Raw genomic sequence first — 23306 nt, 5'->3', positions numbered from 1 at the left:
CCACCCCCACCCCCACATTTGATTCATGGGTTTATGGATTTGATTTGGGTAATTATAAAAGTACCCTATGAATTAAAATTGATAAGTAGAAAAATTGAGAATCGAACCAAATTGGTTCAATTCTATGGGGTAATTAGTTCGGTTATGCTTTCGGATTTGTGGAATTGATCATGTTTGGTTCGATTTCAATTTTGTCCTCAACCCGAATCGAACCGAACCAAACCATGTGCACCCCTAATCTACACTGAAGACATACCACATACATGATTTTAAAACTCGTCTGATTTGCCTCGGTATTGTCTAGGGACTAGATAGATAGACAAGTCATCTTAGATTTGTAGTATCTCGCGAGACAAACGAGCATGATTTCAAAACTTGTCCGAGACTGAGACGTATTGCCCGAGTCATCTCGATATCAAGCATGGATGAGATATACATATCAATTTTTCATACGAGATTTAAAACCCCACATTTATTTTTTAAAATTTTAATTTTTCAGATGTAAGAGAAAACTCTTTTGAGACGACCCGGTATCCAGCATGGACGAGACCAGAAGCAAAACTGAGTTTTAAAACCAGGCAAATGAGATGCTCGGACGAGATTTTCAAGTCATCTCATCTGCTATAATTTCTCTCCGAGTCGTGCTGAGGTGGCATAGGCTTTTCTGTGATTCTCACAAGTCTGACGTGGACATGCACAACAGTAAATGATTTTTAGGCGGTGTTTGTTTGCGCTATTTTTCAGTGCTTATTGCTGAAAAAAATTAAATTCAGCACTTTTGTCAAAATAGCGCGTTTGTTTATTCGTGCTTATTGCTGAAAATAAGTGAAAAAAATTCAGCACTATTTTGATGCTGAAAAAAAGTGCTGAAGCGGTAAGCACTTCGCATTTTTCAACACGGACAAGTATGCCCTTTGTTTTTTTGAACATGGACAAGTATGCCCTTATTCTTAAAAGGATATTACCCTTATATATCCCATGATAAAAGTATATAAACACCCCACAAATTAATAAACCCACACCATAGAAATTATTTTGTCTTATATGGGTTAAAAGTTTTGGAATGAGTTGATTTTTGGTGAGGATAATCTCTACAATGAGGAGATCATCTTCACAAAAAATCAGCACATCTTGAAACTTCTAACCCTATCAAAACAAGTTCAAGTATCGTAAATTATCCCTTTTAAAAAAAAAAAAAAATTATTTTTAACGAGTTAGAAGTTTCAAAATAGACTGATTTTTTGTGAGGATGATCTCTAGACCATATAGACCATCCTCACTAAAAAATTGCTCATTCCAAAAACTTTAACCCATATAAAACAAAACAAAAAATGGCTATAATGTGGATTGTCCTTATTAATTCATAGGGTGTTTTTATAATTACACATCCTTCATTTCCATCGAAAATTATTCATCCAAAATTAAGTTCTTTTAAAGTTGATTTCAAATTTTAGTGACTTGTATGACATTATTTTTAATTTGAAATTTGTGGGTTTTTATAAATAGAAATTATTATTTATAAATTGAAGATTATTTGAGTATTATTTATTATTTAAAAATAAATTGTATTTTAATTTTATAAGAAATAATATATTTTATTGTGTTTGATAATAAATAAGCATTTGAAACATGTAAACAATGTATAATATGATTGTAAGGGTAACAAAGACAATTTATCAGTTTCAGCAATATGTAATAAACATGATTCGGCATCTAAACAAACAACTTTTTCAGCACTTAAATTCAGCACTTATAAGTTTCAGCGCTTAATGCTATTCAGCACTTATTTTTTTCAGTTTAACAAACAACACCTTACTCGTTTCGCGAGGTAACACATCTATATGATTATGTGCGCATCGCACGTAAGACTTGTGAGAATCGGAGTAAATTCTTTTTGTCATTTCAGCATTTGCTTTTTCTCCGAGTTAGGATCGAAAACGGTGTTGGGATCGTAAACAAAGCTACGGTATCTACGTGGCATATTTTTGCTGGAGTTTAAAACATCTAAGCTCTTAATCAATACTTTTTCTGAGTAACACACAGCCCAATGTGTTTAAAATCCAATTAAAAATTGCCAAGAAGACACGTATGTTGCTGTAGGAACGGGAAAGCATACTGGATCAGGACTCTTTATCTCCTTTTTAGTGTTCACCGAGTTAAATCTGAAATTTCTCAATTTTTTCTCTCTACAACGAAGAGAATCAATAGAAGTTTAAAGGGTTTGTTGAAAGTTGAAACCCTCGATTTCCTCTTCGAACAAAAAGCCAAAATCATCGTTTTTCTTCTTGAAAACAAGAGTTTTTCGTTGGATCTGAAGATATTCATCAAAGTTTTGCAAAAAAAAAAAAAAAAAACCAAAAACCAAAAAACAAAAAACAAAACCAAAATCATCATTTTCTTCTTGAAAAACAAGAGTTTTACTTTGGATCTGAAGATATTCATCGAAGTTCTGCAAACAAATCATGGTAATTTTAAACCCTAATTTTTCAACATTTTCTCTTTAAATGAATATCTCACATTCTAATTTTCAATCTTAATTTTCCAGAATTTTCTCTTACTTTGAATCTTTTCATAAATTTTCAGATTTTTTAAATGAAAAAATAAAAATAAATCGTGTTTTGAAACCATGATCACGTACCTTGCTTAACTGAACTATCGCATTGTTGCAGTCTCCTGTAACATAGCTCAGCATCAATTCTGATAATTTATTTGATCTAGGGTTCTGGAAATCTGAAGTCGTAGGCCTTGGATCATAAAACTGAACCAAATGAGGAGGTAAACTTCTCTCTCTCTCTTTCACTGGATGTTCTTTTTAAATTCTGTGGAGCAGATCTTGGTCTCTTGTTGCAGAGGTGGAGATATATGGGGAAGGAGAGGAGGGCATCGGCAACCGAAGCAACTACCGAGCGGAGGAATACGAGGAATGGTGGGGCGATTATCTGTTGCAGTGTTTGTTCTTTTGATCTGCACAATCTCCTTGTTCTCGACTATAAAGGGTAACCGCCCTATCATTCAATCCGAGGTCAGTTTTCTATGATTCCAATTTTTAATTGTGCATTTTGAGATGGTTTTGTTTTTTGAAACTCATAGAATTGAGACTAGATGACTAACAATCTTTGTCAGTTTGATCAGAGATTATAAAATCAGAAAAAAATAGAACAAACCACATACTAATAGTAACATAAGGAGAAAGGTTATTTGCACTATAAGACCTCTTCGTGGGAGTGGTTGGGTAATTTGTTGAAAAATGGAAGAGGAGTGATGTTATCTTTTTTATTGCAGTGTAATTTGATTTTTTTATTCTTCTTCTTTCCCATTGTTTATTTGGTTTGGGGTTGCCTTCTTAGTTCTTGGGATACTGGTAACCAAATTCGGATTAGGTAATTATTATTTTTTTTTTTGTGTGCATGTGGGGTGGGGGGGGGGGGGGGTGGTTCGAAGTTTCCTAAAAATATTGGGAAAATTTAGGGGATTGACAAATGATATTTGTTGGATTTCTTACCAAAACACATCATCTTCAATATCGCTAAAAACCCTATCTTGTTTTCAAGATTTGAATGTTGAGGAAAATGAATTTTGAGGGTAAAGGGTAAAAAAATTATCACCGATTAGTTCATCAATTAGCTGATTTTTTCAGATATCGATAAATCATCGAGTAATTTGTGCTAGTTCCTTTTTTGGAGGTTTTTGCAGAATTTTGAAAAAATTATGAGAATTTTGTGATTATGCTTGGGATTAGTAGTTTCAGTATTGTTTTCTTAGGATTACAAGAAGGTCCTTAATGCTAGGATTAATAAGGATTTTCTACATGTATAACTTTTTATTGATTCAAAAACTTGCACCAACTTATCCAACTTTGTGCTTGGGCTTTGTCAACATCTTGTCTTCTTAGGAGTCACACATGGAGCTTGCAATCTTGAGTTCAATAACTTGTATCTCTAGATTGCACAACGCTATATGCCTCCTAAGATGCTTGGTTTTATGTTTCCTGGTGTTTCCCTAACTCCATCATGTATCTCTTTCATTGTTGGAAAATAAATTCCTTGAGGCACAAATAAATGATTTTATGGGTTAGTACCCCCTTTTGTGGTTGTTAGGGGAAATTGGAGAGAAAAGAACTCAAGATCTTTTGATGGGAAGGGGAACTTTGCGCATGATATCATTATTAATGTCGTGGAGTTAGTTTTCTCTTGGGAAAAATGGTATCTTGAATTTAAAGGTGTATTTTTTAAGGATTTTCTTTTTGGGTGGGATTCAATTTATAATTCTTGAGGTTGTTTTTGGTTTGTTCCCAATCAATCCAAATCCTCATCTGGGATCAAAGATTTGTTCCTGATCTTTTTTTTCTTTCGGTTGCAAACTCTAGATTTCATCTACGATCATGCCTATGCTTAGTGCTAGAATGTTTATTTTATTAGATGGATAACTGGAAAAGATCAAGGATTGGTTCATATCTTGTAGTCTCTTGCTAATTGTGGTGCGCCTATATGGCTTTGGTGCATATGCTGACTGACTTCTAGTTGCATTCTCATGGTAATCAACTTATATCTTGGACCTTACACAAAAGTTATATATAGTTATCTTGAGATAATATATGTATGGTTTAGAATATTATTAATTTACGTACCATAATCGTTCCCACTCAGGAATATGAAATTCAATCGTTGTTTCTAAAAATCTATTTTGTAACACACCTGACTTACTTTTTTGGTGTCCCAACAGCTATTATCCATCACATCGCTTATTTTCTTGCATGTTGCTTTTCAAGGTGCATCGAGGAGCAAGTCAACCAACACTATCATAGCTTCGTTCCTAATAAGGGCGGTAAAGGGCTCACTTAAACCTTGTTTTTTCTTAGGCTTTAGCATCTCTAATCATTATTCATTAGATAAGATTTTTTCCAATACCAAAGTCCTCCAGAGTTCCTCTTTTTCAACTCCTTCCCCTTCGAAAGATATTTTGCTTTCCATGAACCGAGCCTCTTCCTAACCCTCTCCAACACCTTCTCCCAAATCGAAGAAGGTTTATAAGCCGCTCTAAGGGGAGGCCCAAGTAGGAGGTAGGTAGCGAGTTGACTTGACACCCCAGAAAGTTTGCCCAAGCCTCAATATTTGGAGCCTTTTCATTTGCACAAATCTTGCTCTTCCTCAAATTTATTGGGAGATTGGACATATCCTTGAACCAACAAAGAAGGTCCTTAAGAAAGCACACTTGGCTAGGAACAACGTCCAAAAAAAACTAGCATGCCATCTGCGAATTGGAGGTGAGTTACTTTAGGCCCTAACTTTGAGACTCCAAACCCAGACAAAGCACCCACCGAAGTGGCCTGTAAAAACATCCTCCCCAAAGCTTCAACCATAATCTTAAAAAGGAAAGGGAAAAATGAGTCGTCTTGTCTTAATGCTCTTGAGTTTCCAAAAAATTAGTTAAGCTACCATTCACCAAGATGGAATCAGAAGCCGGGGACACACATTTGCTCATCCAATTAATCCATTTCTCACCAAAAGTAACTCACCAACTAAAACAGACCTGCAATCTATCATTCAACTCACTTTATACCTATCCCAAGACCTCACATACCACCCAAACTAGAATCTAACCTTTCTATTTGCTGTCTCAATCCCATCCCCATCATAACCCAACTAAACAATTAAACCTCCCTTTTAGTACCGAACCTGTTGTTCAACTATTCTATAATCCAATTCCACACATCTAAACCTTAGCTTCAATTTGTTTTTTTTTTTTTTTATAACTTCTTTTGGATTTATAGTTGCTGGAAACTCTTCGTAGATATTCGAACAAGGTTATAACACCATATAACTCATGGATCTTCCAACAACTACGGCCGTTTCAGCTTAATTTGGTATTGAAATCCTTGAAGGGATCAATCTTTCACATTGACTTAGTGGTTGAAATCCTAAGCTAGTGGAAGTCCAATCTTCCATTGGCAACTGTCCTATTCATATTTTGGGGATCTAACTTTGTGGGATTATGATCGCCTTGAACTTTAACGTAGTTATTTATTCGACTTTCTTTTGTGTTATGCTTTTTTTAAATGGTAAACTGGACTTGATCCCACGACCTCAATTTTTTTTTGAACTTTTGTGTTATGAATAATTGCGGGTCGATTATACTTTTTATTGTTTTTTTTTGGTAGACTACTCTTGAGGTCAAACCCCTCCTTTTTTTTATATTGATAAAGGAGAAATTACAAAAAACAAAAGGGAAGGTCGAGATGACCGACCTAAGAAGGCTCTGAGATAGTGCAAACATTGTCCCATTCGACTAGGAAGTCCTCAAAGAAGATCCTTTTGAACTCCTTGCACCAAAAGAAAATTAACTTAAGAACCGATATGAAGATCTTTTCTCTGGATTGGACCTTATCCTAAAAAATTCTTCCATTTCTTTCCTTCCAAATACCCAAAGTAATCGCAAGGGGAGTTATGCTTTAAATCAACCTTTTTGAAAGACAGAAACTCGCTCCCAATTGAAGTCATTCTTCAAAGACCCCTCTTATTGTATGTGGCACACAACAAACCATTCCAAATTGAGATAGACAATTGGCCCACACTTCCTTAGTCACACTACAATGGAGAAGCAAATGATTCACCGATTCCTCGTTTGCCCTGAACATACGACAATAATTCGGATCACAAAAACCCCTTTTCCTCAATTGATCTAATGTGAGAATTCTCTCCTGAACAACTCTCCAAACAAAAAAAAGCCACCTTAGATGGCATCCTTGGACCCTACACTGCAACATGAGGAAAAATAGAATCCCCAACGTTATTTAGATCATTATGAAACTCTTGGACTGAGAACAAACCTTGCTATTAGTGTTCCAAATTCTCAAATCCTCGCCGTTTGCATTTTCGGACTCACTATCAAGACAAACCAACAACTCCAAAACCTCTGATACCTCCCAATCATTTAACTGCCTCCTAAACCCAACCACATATTCTCAAAACGAAACGGAATTATCTTACTTCTTCCTTTTCCCACAACCAAAATAAATGAGACAATGGACAGAGTAGAGTTATTTGAGGCATTGCATACTTTCCCTTTTCTTATTTCAAAACCATCTTCACTTGTAAAAATGAGAATCATATCGTTATTATTGGAAAATAGTAGTTAGTAGTCTAATTCTAATATTTTTATGTAAGGGCATTTATGTCTATTTCTATGGAAGGGCATTTATGTCCATTCACCTTTATTATTATTATTATATATATTTGCCAAGCTCTTAATTAGAGACTTGATAATTCTACAATTTTTCTCGGTATCAGAGCTATTAGGATCCAATACCCAACTCTCTTGGTTCTTCGATCTCCTTCCTCTATCTCCTTCTTTCCTTTTTTCTTCTCCATTCTATAGAAATCTACTAATCTAAAGCAGCCTTGTTAAGTAGTCTCCCCTTCGGGGGTTCCTTTTTTTTTCTTTTTCGTTAGGGTTTGATCACATGCTATAATAATTCTTTGCGCTGTGTTTCATGTCCTATTTTTTATCGTTAGCTTTTGGCTAGATTGTTAGATCCCTTTTTTGCCTGTGACAGTAGCATTGTAGTCTGTGGAGGTTTACAACAGCACTTAGGGTGCCTTTTGAGACTTGCAACAGTGGCTACAAAGTCTGTAGGATATTGTGACAGACCCTGGAGGGTTCTTTATGCGACAACAGCAGAACCCACTATGGTGGAGTTTAGAGGCCTACAACAACAACTGGACTGCTGGTTGTGATCTACCACAACAACATAATCCACTAGGGGTTGTTTAGAAGCCTGCGAAAACAACTTGACTGCTGGTTGTCATCTACGACAGCAACTGGACTGCTGGTTGTCATCTACAACTGGATTGCTGATTGTGATCTACGACAACAACATAATCTACTGGGGGCTGTTTAGAAGCCTGCGACAACAACTTGACTGCTGGTTGTCATCTACGACAACAACTGGACTGCTGGTTGTCATTTACAACTGGATTGCTGATTGTGATCTACGACAACAACATAATCTACTGGGGGCTGTTTAGAAGCCTGCGACAGCAACTGGACTGTTGGTTGTGACCTACGACAGCAACCGGAATGCTGGTTGTCATCTACGACAGTAATTGGATTGCTAGTTGTGATCTACGGCAGGAACATAATCTACTGGGGGCTATTTAGAAGCTTGCGACAACAAGAGGGTCTTACTTGGAAGCTTGCAACAGACCCTAGAGGGTTGTTCACGATCTGTGACAGCAACAGAACCCACTGGGGTGAAGTTTAGAAGCCTACGACAGCAACTGGAGTGTTGCTTGTGATCTCCAACAGCAACAGAACCAACTGTTGGGTCCACTTACGACAGTTAAGCTTGTTACTTTGGTGATCTTCCTTAATTTAGATTGCACAAAATCTCCTTTCAATCCACAAGTACTATTATTTTTGTTCATAGTGAGCTATGACATCTACTCAAGAGATAAATGACTCCTACACTGCTCTTGGGGCAAATTCTTATTTTCAACGGATTATCAGTGCTCTATTAGATGGTTGTTATATTCAGTCATGATCTCGATCTGTGTGACTTTATTTGGGTAGTAGATGTAAATCCGGTTGGTTTTTAGGCGACACCCTTAAGCCACCCCTCACTGATCCTAAATTTGAATAATGGGAAATCGATAATTGTACCATTCTTAGATGGTTAATCAATTCTATGGAGCAGCGCATCTATACCATGTTTATGTACCATGAGATTGTCTCTTTTTTGTGGTCAGTTCTCACTTAGACATATGCGCATGCTATGAATGATTCGAGGATTTATGAACTTTATTGAGATATTGCCCAAATTACCCAAATCACTTATTGGCGGATTACTTTTGATTCCTTCAATCCCATTGGAAGGAGCTCTCGTACTATGAGTCTATGGCTAAGTTGTCTGTTGAGGTAGTTGTATGTGGTTAAGCGGATTACTTGGCATCAAACATACCAGTTCCTCATGGATCTACGTCTTGAGTTTGAGGTATTTTGGACATAGATCCTTAAACACCAATCTTTTACCATCTTTATTTGAGGCATTTGCGACCATTGACAGTGATGAGCGTCGTTGTTGTGTATTTTCTTCTTATACTCAGGCCCATGGGACTATTTCTTCCCTAGCTACAGATCAGATGGCTCTTTTAATCAATTCAAGTTTCTTTGACTTTCGTACTCAAGGGCATGGAAGTCGAGCTCGTGGAGGCTGTGATCGTGGTAAAGGGAGTGGCCTTACTTGCAGTCATTGTGAGAAGGTTGGACATGAGAAGGCCAGCTGCTTTCAGCTCTATCCCTACCTTTTGAGATTTTCTATGGGACAACCTTCTCCTCGTGCTGTTACAGTTGAGTCTGCATCAATTTCTCAAGTTTCTCTTGGCACTATCGATTTGCAACATTTCCAGACTTAGATTGCCGCCATTGTATGGGATTGGATCCAGGCTCACACTTCATCCTTGACTATTGCGTCAATTATTACACCCCCAGGTACATCTTCTGCACTTCATGTTACTCAGTCTGGCTGTGTTCCTCTAACATGAGTAATTGACTCTGGCGCCTCTGACCACATGACTGGTGAGTTTAGCTACTTTACATCCTCGATCTTTCCTACTACTCATAGGCAGGTTCGCCTTGCTGATGGGTCTCTTACACCTATCCACAACAAGGGTACCATTTCATTATCCCTTGAACTTTCTCTTGACTCTGTGCTTCATGTTCCTTACCTATCTCTTAACCTTTTATTTGTGAGTAGTATTACCAAATCTTTAAATTGTTCCGTAACTTTTTTTCTTACTGTATTTTTTAGGACTTGGCTTTGAGGAGGATTTTTGGCAAAGGGTATAGGAAAGATGGGTTGTACTTGTTTGGGTCTCAATTGACTGTGGTTCTGGCTTCTATACTTCCATCTTTTAAGAGTCACACTTTTTCATCTCAGTTTTAGATTTATGGCATGCTAACTTAGGACATGTCAATTTTCAGTACTTATATTCTTTATTTCTTGTTTTAAAAACATCTTGTAGTGGACACAAATTTCAGTGTTTTGTATGTGAACTCTCTAAACACACTCATACCTCTTATATTCTTCGTATGCATCGGTTTAATGTAATATTTGATTTAGTTCATTCTGATGTGTGGGGGCCTTCTCCTGTTATTGCGTTTAATAGTCATAAAATACTATGTTACATTTATCGATGACTACTCTCGTTGCACTTGGGTTTATTTGATGCGTTCTCGTTCTAAGGTGCTTCTTATTTTTGTTAATTTTCTTAAAATGATTCAAACTCAGTACAACATCACTGTTAAATCTCTTAGGTCGGATAAGGGGGGGAGGGGAATATATTTTTGATGGGATTCGTTCTCATCTTCATGAGAATGGTATGTTTCATCAATTGACATATCCCTATACTCCTGAGTAGAATGGGGTGGCGGAACGGAAGAATACCATCTCATGAATATAGTTCGGTGTCTTCTTCGAGGCATGTATACTGCTAAAGCATATTGGAATATGGCAATTCTCAATACGGCTTTTCTTCTTAATCACGTTCCAAGTTGCACCTTAGGGGGATAGGTGCCTCTTCACGTTATTCAACCTGGCAACACTTTCTTCCCCATTACTCCTAGAGTATTTGGGTGCATGTGCTTTGTTCAGGATAGGATTTCCATTCGTACTAAATTAGATGATAAAGCCATTAGGTATGTCTTCTTGGGTTATTCTTCTATGTCCAAGGGGTATCGGTGTTATATCTAGTTTCTTACTATGTCATACATTCTCTTGATGTTATGTTCTTTGAAAATGTTTCATACTTTAGTATCACTTCTACTTTGCGGGACCTTGATTCTTTACAGGACCCATCACCTATAATGCTGCCTTCTCTAATATTTTTTTCACCTCCGTTGCCGCTTAAGGTCTACACGTGTTGCCCTTATCCTTTTACGCACTTACCAACCTTCTCCTTGGACTTAGGTATATTATCTCCTACCCTTACACCTATATCTACTCTTTTCTAATATTTTTTTCACCTCCGTTGCCGCTTAAGGTCTACACGTGTTGCCCTTATCCTTTTACGCACTTACCAACCTTCTCCTTGGACTTAGGTATATTATCTCTTACCCTTACACCTATATCTACTCTTGTTCCTTCTGTTTTTGACTCTCACTTGTCTATTGCTTTTCGCAAAGTTAAGCGGGGGTGTGTTACTGATTATCCCATTGCCCAGTTTGTTTCCTATCAGGGTATTTCTTTTTCTTATCAAGCCTACCTTGCTCTCATTGATTTTATTTGGCTTTCTCGGTCTGTATCAGAGGCTTTGTGATACCCTCAGTGGATTAGAGCTATGACTGCCAAGATGGATGCTTTGCAGAAAAATAATACTTGTGAGCTTGTTATCCTTCCATCCGGGGAGCAGATCGTTGGTTGTAAATGGGTTTTTACCATAAAATACCTCGCAGATGGCACTGTTGATCGGTATAAGGCACGATTAGTTGCTAAAGGATTTACGCAGATTCCAGGGAAAGATTTCGGTGCCACCTTTGCTCATATTGTCAAACTTTCCACTGTTCATCTTCTTATTTCTTTAATTGCTTGTCACTCATGGCCTTTTCATCAACTTGATGTGAAGAATGCTTTTATGAATGGTGATTTGACTGAGGTTATATATATGGATCCCCCTCTTAAGTTTCATTTTTAGGGGGAGTATTGTGGGAAGGTATGTCGCTTTCTCAAATCTCTGTATGGCCTGAAACAGTCTCTGTGAGTTTGGTTTTAATGTTTTTTAGAAATTATTTTGTCTATGAAATTCACCAGATGCCACTTAGATCATACTTGTTTTGTTCATCGAGGATTGGATGGTCGTTTTATCATTGTTCTAGTGTATGTAGATATTATCTTGACTGGAGATGATGCATAGTGGATTGATAGGGTAAAGATGATATTGGGTCGCGCCTTTGAGGTTAAGGACTTGGGTCCTCTTAAGTATTTCTTGGGGATAGAAGTAGTTCATTCTCGTCGTGATTTTTCGTTATCTTAACGCAAATACACATTGGACCTTCTTAAGGACACTGTTATGCTAGGTTGTCGTCTTGCCTCTTCTCCTATAGATCAGAATCATTGATTTTATGCTGAATCTGGTGATCTATTATTTGGTCATTCTTCTTATCAAAGGCTTGTAAGTTGTCTAATCTATTTGACTAACATAGACCAGATTTGACCTTTGTAGTTAGTGTAGTCAATCAGTTTATGCATGCTCCACGTACATTTTATCTTGATGCTGTTAACTGTATTCTTCGTTACTTGAAGTCACGTCCTGGTCTTGGACTTTTCTACCCATCCACTGCTCAACCACATCTGTTGTGTTTCATTGATGTTGACTATGCGGGCTCTCTTATGGACAAGATCTACATCTAGTTTCTGTACTTTCCATGGAAAAGTAAGAAACAGAGTGTGGTTTCTCATTCTTCTGTTGAGGCTGAGTATCGTGCTATGGCTCTTGGCACATATGAAATTCTTTGGCTTAGATCTTTGCTGACAGAGATGGGATTTCCTCCTGGTTCTTTCTCGTTGTTTTACGAGTACAAGTCTGCTACTATACTTGCTTTTGACTCAGTTTTTCATGAACGAATTTAGCATATAGAGGTTGATGTTTACTTTCTCAGGGAGAAAGTTTGATCTGGTGCTCTTCAGACAGTCTTTGTATCTTTTTCAGATCAATTTGCTGACATGTTTATAAAGTCTGTTGGTCCTTTTATCTCTAACTCTCATCTTGTCAAGTTGGGTTTAGTTGATGTATTTGCTCCAGCTTGAGAGAGAGTATTGGAAAATAGTAGTTAGTAGTCTAATTATAATATTTTTATGTAAGGGCATTTATGTCCATTCACCTTTATTATTATTATTATATATATTTGTCAAGTTTTTAATTAGAGACTTGACAATTCTACAATTCTTCTGTTATGACCTTTCGGCAATAGCCTATATTGTTCATTCTATAGGTGACATATTAGTTGAATGTTCCATATTGATTTGTAGGTGGGTTAAACCTCTATAATAAGAACATGATGCAAGAAATTTGTCTTCAAAATGCAGTAGTTTTAACAGGATTTTCTTTCTAACTTTCCTTGATGAGTGGTTTTATCAAGTTTTTTTTCTTCTTTTAATTACATTATAAGCTGACCTTTCATCTTATTTTGTATGTAGCATACAATAAAAACATTGGTATGATACATCTACATTTAGTAGGTAGTTCGTCTTTAATTTGGTAAACTTTTGAATGTGCGTTACTCGTTGGAATTTTCATTATTTACTTGTTATCGTTAAGATATTTTCATGTTCTTGATCTAGTATTTTATTTCTTGTAATTTTTTTGAGCTTAACAATTTTTTTTGTCATATTCAATGCAGAACATAGATGACCTTTGGGGCACTGCCGCTTCTGGTGGTTGGAAGCCATCATCTGCTCCACGATCTGATTGGCCCCGTATGTAAATTTCATGTTTCCTTCCCTTCAATTTTTTACCTTCCCCGTATGTAAATTTCATGGTTCCTTCCCTTCAATTTTTTACCTTGTGGCATGTTATCATCATCATAGTCTTTATCTCAACAATTTGGGTTCGAGTAAACAAATCCCGCTCTTCCATTCAATTAGATGTCCAAAGATAAATCTTTTACTATTGAAAATTTATTCATATCAGCTTTCACTAAATCAACATTTTTTAGGTCTTCGCGTTCTTCTATTACCTTCAACTTGTATATTCCTTCTAACCGGTGCTCCAACCCGTGGCATGTCATATAATTGATAATTAGATATTATGGTGGAAGTGTGCTTGTGGCAGTCAGTCTCGAACTCAATCTCAATTTGCTTTTCCTTTTTTGGCAGCTCCTCCAAATGAGAGCAATGGCTATTTGCGTGTTCGTTGCAACGGTGGTCTGAATCAACAACGTAGTGCGGTTTGTATTTAGGTTTAGCTTTCTTTTTTAGTTTTTGAATAAACCTATATTTAACAGACCTTTGCTTTCACTGTAGTTTAAATTTTGCTCATGCTAGCTTTCACAAAATCAATGTATTATGATAATTTCTTTTGGATAAATCATAGAAATTTATTAAAGAATAAACAAAATGTTGTTCTCAAAAAAGAAAAAAAGAAAAACAAGTGACTTACATAAATAGAGGAGGTTTCCATAGAATAAGATACTACAAGACAAAAAAGAGAAAACACTAGTCTACCTACGTTTGTGGTTTTGATTCCTAAGAGGAGGGGGTGGAAGATATCTCAGACTTTAGGTTCATAAGCCTAGTGGGTGTTTCGTACAAGATCATTTCAAGGTTGCTCGTGTCAAGACTAAGAATGGTGATGAAGCCTATCATTAGTTCGAGTCAATGAGCGTTTGTGAAAGGAAGACAAATTTCGGATGGTGTGTTGACCGCTAATGAGTGCATTGATTCTAGTCAGAAAGCGTAGGTGTCGGGGTTGGTTTGTAAAGTTGACTTGGAGAAGGCTTACGATCACACGTCAGTTAGAACTGTTTAAGGTATTTGTTGGGGTTGGTATGTAAAGTTGACTTGGAGGAGGCTTACGGTCACGTTAGTTGGAACTATTTAAGGTATTTGTTGGGCCGCATGGGGTTTGGTCAGAAGTGGACAAGCTAAGTGATGAAGTGTGTTTCATATTTCTCGATTCTGGTTAATGATTCTCCGGCTGGGTTCTTCAAAAGTTCGAGAGGCCTTAGTGTGACGGCCATACATTCTAACACTTAGAGTTAGGTGTAGTTCGCTCCGGAGCCACCTGAGAACACCCATGTAATCTCATGTAAGGCTCACGTATGAAGCCATATATGCCCCGTGCCAAGGTATATCTGTTAGCTTAGTGGCATTTTAGTAATAAGGAAGCATGATCGGCCTCTACTTTTGATGTTTCCTCCTGGAATTCTAGGAAAGACTTAGGGTTTGTTCTTTACAGAAGCCAGCAGCAGAAGTCGGCTTCTGAAAAAAACAGAAGCCCAGAGCCTGAAAAGCCACATCTAGCAGAAGCTTATTTGTTACAGAAGCACAGAAGCCAGAAATTGATGTTCTCTTTACAGAAGCCAGTTCCAACTCCAGAAGCTGGTTTTTGGAAAAAACAGAAGCCTAGAGCCTGAAAAGCCACATCTAGCAGAAGCTTGTTTGTTATAGAAGCACAGAAGTTAGAAATTGATGTTCATTTAACAGTTTTTTATTGTTAGATTCTGGTAAAATGACCAGAATACCCTTAATGTTGATAATGCACAAAAAATGATCAGAATACCTTCATAAATATATAATTACACTAAGTGTATATATATATATATAATAAATTTATATTAAAAAATTATAAAAATAATTATTTTTAATTTAAATAAATTTAGAAATTTTATAATTCAATTGAAATTTCGGCAGCATCTTCTCTTAAAAATGAATATATGAAGTTTTCCTGATAAAAAAAATACTTGCATAATACATTGCATAATACACAATCTAACATCCACGCAACATCCCATACACATTAACATTCGAAAAAACACATGGTGAGTTTAAACCCAATTAAAATCGAACCCAACTTCAAAAAATAAATCAACAATTGTGAATTTAAACTCAATTGCAGTCGAATCCAACTTCAAAAAATAAAATGAAATTTGTAAGAAGAGTCGAGACCCAGAAAGTTGAAAATCCCATTATCTGCGTAAGAATCCTAAGATCAGCATAAAGGGAGTAGGATAAAGTCCCCATAAGAAAAAGGATTTTACTTTTATACTTTTCTCTTTGCTCATTAGAAACCTTTTTTAAGTATTATGTTCATGAGTTTTACATGGAATATTTATTTATGATGTTTTGGAGTTCAAACGCATGGAGTTCATTTTTCTGTGAACTTGTGTTGGGTGTAATTATTAGCTATTGGAAGGCTAGCTTCCATTAATTTCTCTGAAATATACTGGATAATTAGATTGATATTTGTTCAATCCTTTTTTTTTTTTTTTTTTCTTTTTTTGCTAAGTTGTTAAATCCAAATTATCTATATACACAAAAATAAGACTTGTCATCATTCACAAACAATATCCAAAAATTTGAGGTTGGCAACATAAATCATACTTAGTCATTCAAATCTATCCATATTTATAATAAATAAATAAATAAATAAATAAAACAACAATAAAGTTTCATAATTCAACAACACCCATCTGTTCGTTTTAGATTTGAATTTTCATGCAAGTATCTAAGTTTAAACATTCCAACAAAAACGTTTTCTTTTCTAACACTCAATTCAAAAAATGTTCCATAACAGTGATGAATCCATAACAGATTGACAAAGAAATAAGATTACTTTCTACGAATTAAAAAAGAAATAGCTTAGAAATCAATCCATCTTTAAATCACAAATTGCCTACAATCATAGATACGAACTTGAATCGAAGACGAGCGAAAAAACATAGAGATTCTCTCACAGAGTCTAAGAAGGTAATAGAAAAAAAACCCTAGAAATTCATCAAAGGTAGAAGAAAGCCTAAGTTTTAGGGAACTTTGTTGCAGTTGAGATCTTTTCGAATTGACACTTCACCTTCGCCCACCACTTCTTTAGCTTTTCCCCTCCTATTGTTCCACTCGAGGTTAAGAATGATGTAAGAGTTTCTCTGCAGCTGCCTGCTTGAAAAACGAATTTCGATAAAGATGAGAGATGAAAAGGGTATTTTTCGAAAGTGAGGGAAAGATGAGAGAGACGAAAACGTTTGGAGTCATCTGAAACCTATGAATTTTTTTTTTTCTGGAGTTGTTTCGATTGCTTGGGCGCTCGCACGAGATGAGAAAACGAAAATGGTGGGATTTTAGGTTAAGTTTTGGTTGGAAATTCGTTAAAAGATGGAGGGCATTTAGGTAATTTCATATGAATTGTTTTTTGGTAATGGGCTTCACACAAAAGCCAATTGAAGAAGCGGGTCTATGGCGACTTCAATAAAGAGCCGTTTTTTAGCTTCATTTAAAATTTGCAGGAGTCAAAGAAGCCCAAACGAACAACATTCGTCTAGTTTTTTGGGTTTAAAAGCAAAAAAAAAGTTGGAAAAGCTAGTTCCAAGAGCCCAAACGAACAGACCCTTAACATACTCTTTGTAGGATGGGTGTCTAGTGTCTCAATCCTTGGCCTACACCCACGTTGACTTCAAACCCTCGCGCCAAGCTATGTGGAGTCCTGCGTGTCATAGATCATCAGTTGCTTATAACACATCTATTGTTTTTGTAACATGTTACACTGTGTAATTTGCATATATATCAACAAAGTTTCCTCCGGGCATTGCCTCGTGTTGCCCCCGTTTTCTTGCTTGCTAGCTACGTATTGTGTGTGTGAATATTATTTTTTAGGCTTGCTTGTAGATTAGCATCCCTTGTGTCGTACGACCTCGCTTCGAAATAACAAAGTCGTGTCAGTTGGTATTAGAGCCAAGTTGTGTGAAAGTTGGTATTAGAGCCAAGTTGCGTGACAGTTAGTATCAGAGCCACGTTGGTTACAGGTTCAAGTTGGTTTCAACACTAAGCTTTCCCCCAGTTCCATTTAGTTCACGTGAATAATGGTAAGAGGAGAGAGAAATACCGCAACCCGCTCCAACCACACCACCCCCACGTACAAACAAGGAACGTATTGAGCTACTTGAACATAAGATGGCCTAGCTATTAGGTCTTGTTGATGGTATTGCACAACTGGATGATTGCCAGAACACGCTGGAAGAAGCATCCGTAACCCTCAGTGCTAGATTAGTTGACTTCGAGGAAGATACTCGAGGATCCCTAGCCAACTTACAGGAACAGATCACAAAGCTCACTACCAAGGTAGGTCTCTTGGTCAGAGTCGTTGGTAACGAACGGCCTACCAGTAGTGAAGCTCTTCCCTTGCGTTTGTGAGTCCCATGGCCACGCACTTTTAATGGTGTTCGCGATGCGAAAGAGCTCGAGAATTTCTTATTTGATATGGAATAGTATTTCCATGCAACTCATCCGGATTCAGAAGAGGTAAAGGTCACCACAACTTCTATGTATCTTGCAGGTGATGCCAAACTATGGTGGCGAACTAAGTACATCGAGATTGAAAGTGGCCAATGTTCCTTCGATACATTGGATAACCTTAAATGAGAATTGAAGAATCAGTTCTTACCAGAGAATGTGGAGTTCATTGCCCGTAAAAAGTTGATGCAATTTCACCAAACATGTACAATACACGATTACGTTAAATAGTTTTCCACCTTGATGCTTGATATCCATGACATGTCAGAGAAAGACAAGCTGTTCTCATTCTAAGAAGGGCTCAAGCCTTAGGTTCAGACAGAGTTCCAAAGGCAACTTTTGCAAGATCTCACGACTGCTATTACTATATTTGAGCGGTTGACGAATTATTCTCCCGTGGATGGGAGCAGAAAGAAGGTATGCCCTCAATCGAAGGGGTACTCTCCACAATGTGAGCACCAATGAGTCTTCCAAAGGTAAAAATGGAGGATCCAAATGCATTCCAAGCAAGGGATCCCAACGGGATTCCTCCCCTTTGAAGAACACAGGAACCCAGTTTACCAATCACCACAATAAACTTCAATGCTATTTGTGTGGTGGTCTTCACAAGACGTTTAAATGCCCACAGAGAAGCAAGTTGAACGCACTGCTAACCTCCTAGAGTGACCCTAGTCACGAGAGTACAAGTGGGCAAGATGATGATGATTCTTCTCACATGGGAGCAATGCATTTATTGAATGCACTTAAGCAGACCTTTGAGACTCTGAAGATTCGTTAACGGAAGGGTCTCATGTATGTAGACATCGAGATTGATGACAATACCACCCAGGCAATGGTAGATACAGAAGCTACACATAACTTCATTTCTCCTGCAGAGGCGAAGTGCCTCAATATCCAACTGGAGAAAGATTCAAGCCGTATGAAAGCTGTAAACTCCCAGGCCATTCTTAGCCAAGGGTCGGCCAAGTCCGTGTCTGTCAAGATAGGCACATGGAAAGGTAAGCTTGATTTACTCACAGTTCCACTCGATGAATTCAGAGTTATCATTGGGATGGACTTCTTGCGACAGAACAGGGCCGTACCAATGCCATTGGCCAACACATTGGGCATGCTAGGTGAATGTTCAAGCTTCATTCCCGTCTCCACCGGTAAGGAAGAGGGAAAGATGATTTCAGTCCTTCAGCTGAAGAAAGGAGGGCAAATGTATATTGCTATTCTACGAGTTGAACCCGATGATCAGGACCATAGTTCAACTCCCACTCAGGTTGCATAGGTATTGATATAATTTGATGATGTGATGTCGAATGAGCTTCAAAAGGCCCTACCGCTACATAGGCCGATTGATTATCAGAATGAACTAGTACCTGGTGCCATGCCTCCTACGAGGGGGCCATACAGGATGAGTCCTCTGGAACTAGCTGAGTCACACAAGCAGCATGATGGACTTCTGGAGTTTGGGTTTATCAGACATTCGAGGGCACCTTATGGGGCGCTTGTTTTGTTCCAGAAGAAGCATGGTGGGTCATTATGACGTTGTGTCGATTATCGAGTGTCAAACAAGATCACCATCAAGAACAAGTATCCTATCCCATGGATTTCTGACTTATTTGATCAACTTGGGACAGGCAAGTACTCTTCAAAGTTGGGGTTGAGATCATGTTATTATCAAGTTCAGGTTGTAGATGAAGCCTCTCAGTTACTTCACAAGAATGTCATCAAGTATTGGGGTGTGCCCAAAAATATTGTCAGTGATAGATATTCAAGATTCATAGGGGAGTTTTGGGCCGAACTGTGCAGATTACTTGGATCTCAACTTGACTTTCTAACTAGTGGACATCTTCAAACAGATTGGCAAACGGAGAGATTCAATTCCATGTTGGAGTATTTGAGGCATTTTGCCAATGCCAACCATATGAATTGGGCGAATTTTTATGATATCGCGCAATTCAATTTCAACCTTCAGAAGAGCTCTTCCTCCAACAAGAGACCTTTTGAACTTATCACTGGCTAACAACATTTAACTCCTCCCACTATTGTTTCAGGCTATCAGGGACACTACCCAAGGACATACAGGTTTGCTAAGCTTTGGTTACCGCATTGGTTATGCAATATTCATCCTGTCTTCCATGCAAGCTGTCTTAAGTCGTACCATGCAGATCCAGCAGATCTTACGAGCAACATACCAACACATACACCTTCTCATTCAGTGATTTAGCCAGAGTGTGTTGTCAACAAAGTTCTTGAAAGCGTCAAGTCAACAACAGTTCAAGCCAGCAGTAGTACGTGGAGTACTTCATCAGATGGAAGAACATGCTAGAATGTGAAGCTACTTAGGAGAGTGCAGAGAACCTACAACCTTTTAAGCAGAAGATTGAAGAGTTTGTCAGGGCAATGCGCTAAAGACGTCTGCAAAATAGGTGGGGGAGACTGTGACGGCCATACATTTTAACACCTAGAGTTAGGTGTAGCTCATCCTAGAGTCACCCCGGAGTACTCATGTAATCTCATGTAAGGCTCATGTATGAAGCCATATCAGCCCTGTGCGAGGGCATATCTGTTAGCTTAGTGGCATTTTAGTAATAAGGGAGTATGACCGGCCTCTACTTTTGATGTTTCCTTCTAGAAACCTAGGAAAGACTTAGCATACTCTTTGTAGGAAGGGTGTCTAGTGTCCCAATCCCTAGCCTACACCCTAGTTGACTTCAAGCCTTCTCGCCAAGCTACGTGGTATCCTGCGTGTCATAGATGATCAATTGCTTGTAACACACCTATTGCATTTGTAACGTGTTACACTGTGTAATTTGCATATATATCAACAAAGTTGCCTCTGGGCATTGTCTCATGTTGCTCCCGTTTTCTTGCTTGCTAGTTACGTATTGTGTGTGTGGATATTATTTTTTAGGCTTGCTGGTGGATTGGCACTCCTTGCGCCGCACAACCTTGTTTCGAGAAAACACGATCGTGACACTTAAGTAGCGTGACCTTTTTTTTTTTTTTTCGGGTTCAAAATTGTGGGAGAAACCCTTGGGTGAATGATGTCTTGGGTTATGATGAACAAGGGCATTTTTGGATCTGTTGTTAAGGAGCGGGTTCTAATGGTGTTTCATATCTAGTTTGCAGATGATATGTTATTTTTCGTGGATGCCTCGATTTATCATATTCGGTTTTTGTGTAGTATTTTGGTGTGCTTTGAGGTCTTTTTTGTAATTCCCTTGAATCCTAGAAAAAGCAAGGTGGTTTGCATTTGGGCATGTTGGTGACATTGAGGTGCTTGAGGCTTCCTTGGGTTGTCAAGTTGGAGTCTTACAATCCTCTTATATTGGATTGTTGTTAGGAGCACCGTATAATTGCAATTCGATTTGGGATCTGGTGGTGGAAAAGCTGGATAGGAGGTTGGCCATGGGGAAGGCACAATATCTGTCTGAGGATGGAAAACTAACTCTTATTACAATGACCTTATCTAATATCTCTCTTTATTCTTGATTCCTTCGAGTGTGGAGGCGAGATTAAATAAGATGTTTAGAGATTTCTTATGGCATGGCAAGGAGGGGATTAAGAAATATCATTTGGTCAAGTGGAAATGTATTTGCCAATCCAAGAAAAATGGAAGGTTGTAGATTCGCAATCTGAAATTGGTGAACCAGGCCCTTCTAGGTTGTGAGAGATTTAGTTTGTGGAGGAAGGTGATAGTAGCAAAGTTTGGAAAAAAAAAAAATCTCTTGATTGGGAGAGTGACAGAGTGCATTTGTCTTATGGTTACGGTGTGTGGAAGAGAATTCAGAAAATTTTCTGTTGATTCAAGGCAGGGTGAGGTTCAGATTGGGTTGTGGATCGAACATCTTGTTTTGGGAGGATTTGGTGTGACAATGACAATCTTCATAATTGGTTTCCAGGTTTGTACGCCATCTCATTAAAGATGGTGGCCTAATTTTTGAGTTCTTCATTCTGTCTTCTTGGGGTGCCATGTGGGGACCTTGGTTTTAGAAGACCTTAATGATTGGGAGATGGATCCCATCTCGAGACTTCGCAATGGCCTAGATTTAGTGGTTGAACATCAGGAAGTCAAAGATGTCAGGATTTGGGAGTTGGAGAAAAAATGTTGCTTTTTTGTCCGTACCTTTTTATCGGGCTTTGTCTTGCTCTTCAAAGAGGTTCCCAACTGTAGGAGTTTGGGGACCATTTGGCCTTTCTAAAATTTCTTTCTTTATCTAGGTGGCGGTTAAAGAAAAAAAAAACTCTACTTTGGATAATGTGATGAAGAAGGGGATCATCTTAGTTAATTTCTGTAGTAACTGTAACAAGATGGGGAGTCTGTGAATTATGTTCTTCTCCATTGTGGGTGGCCTCAAAGATTTAGTCATATTTCTTCGAGCTTTCTGGAGTAGTGGGTTGTCTTCCAAGGACATTGCTGGAAGTTTTTGAGAGTTCGTCTGTTTTGGGTGGGGGTTTCTTAGCATTCAAGAAGAGGTTGTGGAGCCTTGTCCCCTTTGCATTGTGTTGGGGGTGTTGAAGGAAAGGATGCGAAGGTGTTCGATGCAAAGGAGAAAGGGGTTCATGTTATCATCTTGTAAACTTATAGTGTTTGCTTTTCTTTTCGTTGTAGTTCTTCTTTTGGGGTGCTCAACAATTGCCTTAAATAAAAAATTTCATTTATCAAAAAATAAAATAAGGCCTAAATATTTTCTTTGTAGTACCCAGACTTAAATTAATTTTCTAAATGACCTAATAATAAACTTCTAAAACAAATAGGACTCAATAAAACATAAAATAGACGCATAACTAAAGCCCAATAACTAAGATAAAATAAAAGTCTAAGACAAAAATATGGCCCAAATATGGTAGGCCCATGTTCTCTGATGTCCCCATCATGTTGCCTAAAGTTCACATGTTTATATTTTCCTCTTTCTGATTAGTAGTTCATGCATTTGTGGTATTATGAGATATTTAGTTATTTCTTTTGCTGGATATTCTAGATTTGTAATGCAGTTCTTGCAGCAAGAATCATGAATGCTACACTTGTGCTGCCCGAGTTGGATGCAAACTCCTTTTGGCATGATGATAGGTATTTTGGAAACGCACATAACTATTTATTTGTGTAATCAGTTTTGACCTGTTTCATCTCAAATTAATAAACATTCTGTAAGTTTACCTATTAAAGTTCTTTTTTATTAGATTGAATGAATATTACAATGAACATGATTTACCAACAAACCTTGAAAGAAAATATCATTGAAGGACTGATCAAAGGAAAAGAAAACATTGCTTGTGACAGTTTTATATGGTAAAACCGGTCTTGAATCTGTTGTTGGGATAA

The 23306-nt window shown here is 37.6% G+C and overlaps 1 protein-coding gene across 6 annotated transcripts in view; it reads left to right on the top strand.

The window, feature by feature from the left end:
- Positions 1-2186: 2186 nt before the first annotated feature.
- The window catches only part of LOC147382579 (O-fucosyltransferase family protein), a 56806-nt gene continuing 35686 nt past the window's right edge, over positions 2187-23306 (top strand). Inside the window, exons 1-7 of one of the 6 annotated variants that reach the window (XM_086427355.1) lie at positions 2188-2465; positions 2719-2775; positions 2851-3022; positions 4723-4824; positions 13393-13468; positions 13868-13938; positions 22966-23054. In XM_086427355.1, the coding sequence (XP_086283481.1) occupies positions 2768-2775; positions 2851-3022; positions 4723-4824; positions 13393-13468; positions 13868-13938; positions 22966-23054 (518 nt within the window). In that variant the 5' untranslated portion in view covers positions 2188-2465; positions 2719-2767. Of the gene's footprint in view, positions 2466-2669; positions 2776-2830; positions 3023-4722; positions 4825-13392; positions 13469-13867; positions 13939-22965; positions 23055-23306 lie in introns of all 6 variants that reach the window. The other 5 variants (XM_086427357.1, XM_086427356.1, XM_086427358.1 and 2 more) reach the window with 5 other exon arrangements.

Source organism: Akebia trifoliata, chromosome 16 (assembly GCF_017979445.1).
Source record: "Akebia trifoliata isolate Shusen 1 chromosome 16, ASM1797944v1, whole genome shotgun sequence".
Taxonomy (NCBI): domain Eukaryota; kingdom Viridiplantae; phylum Streptophyta; class Magnoliopsida; order Ranunculales; family Lardizabalaceae; genus Akebia; species Akebia trifoliata.
Note: the sequence above shows the minus strand (reverse complement) of the source record. Positions and strands in the feature narration are given on the sequence as shown.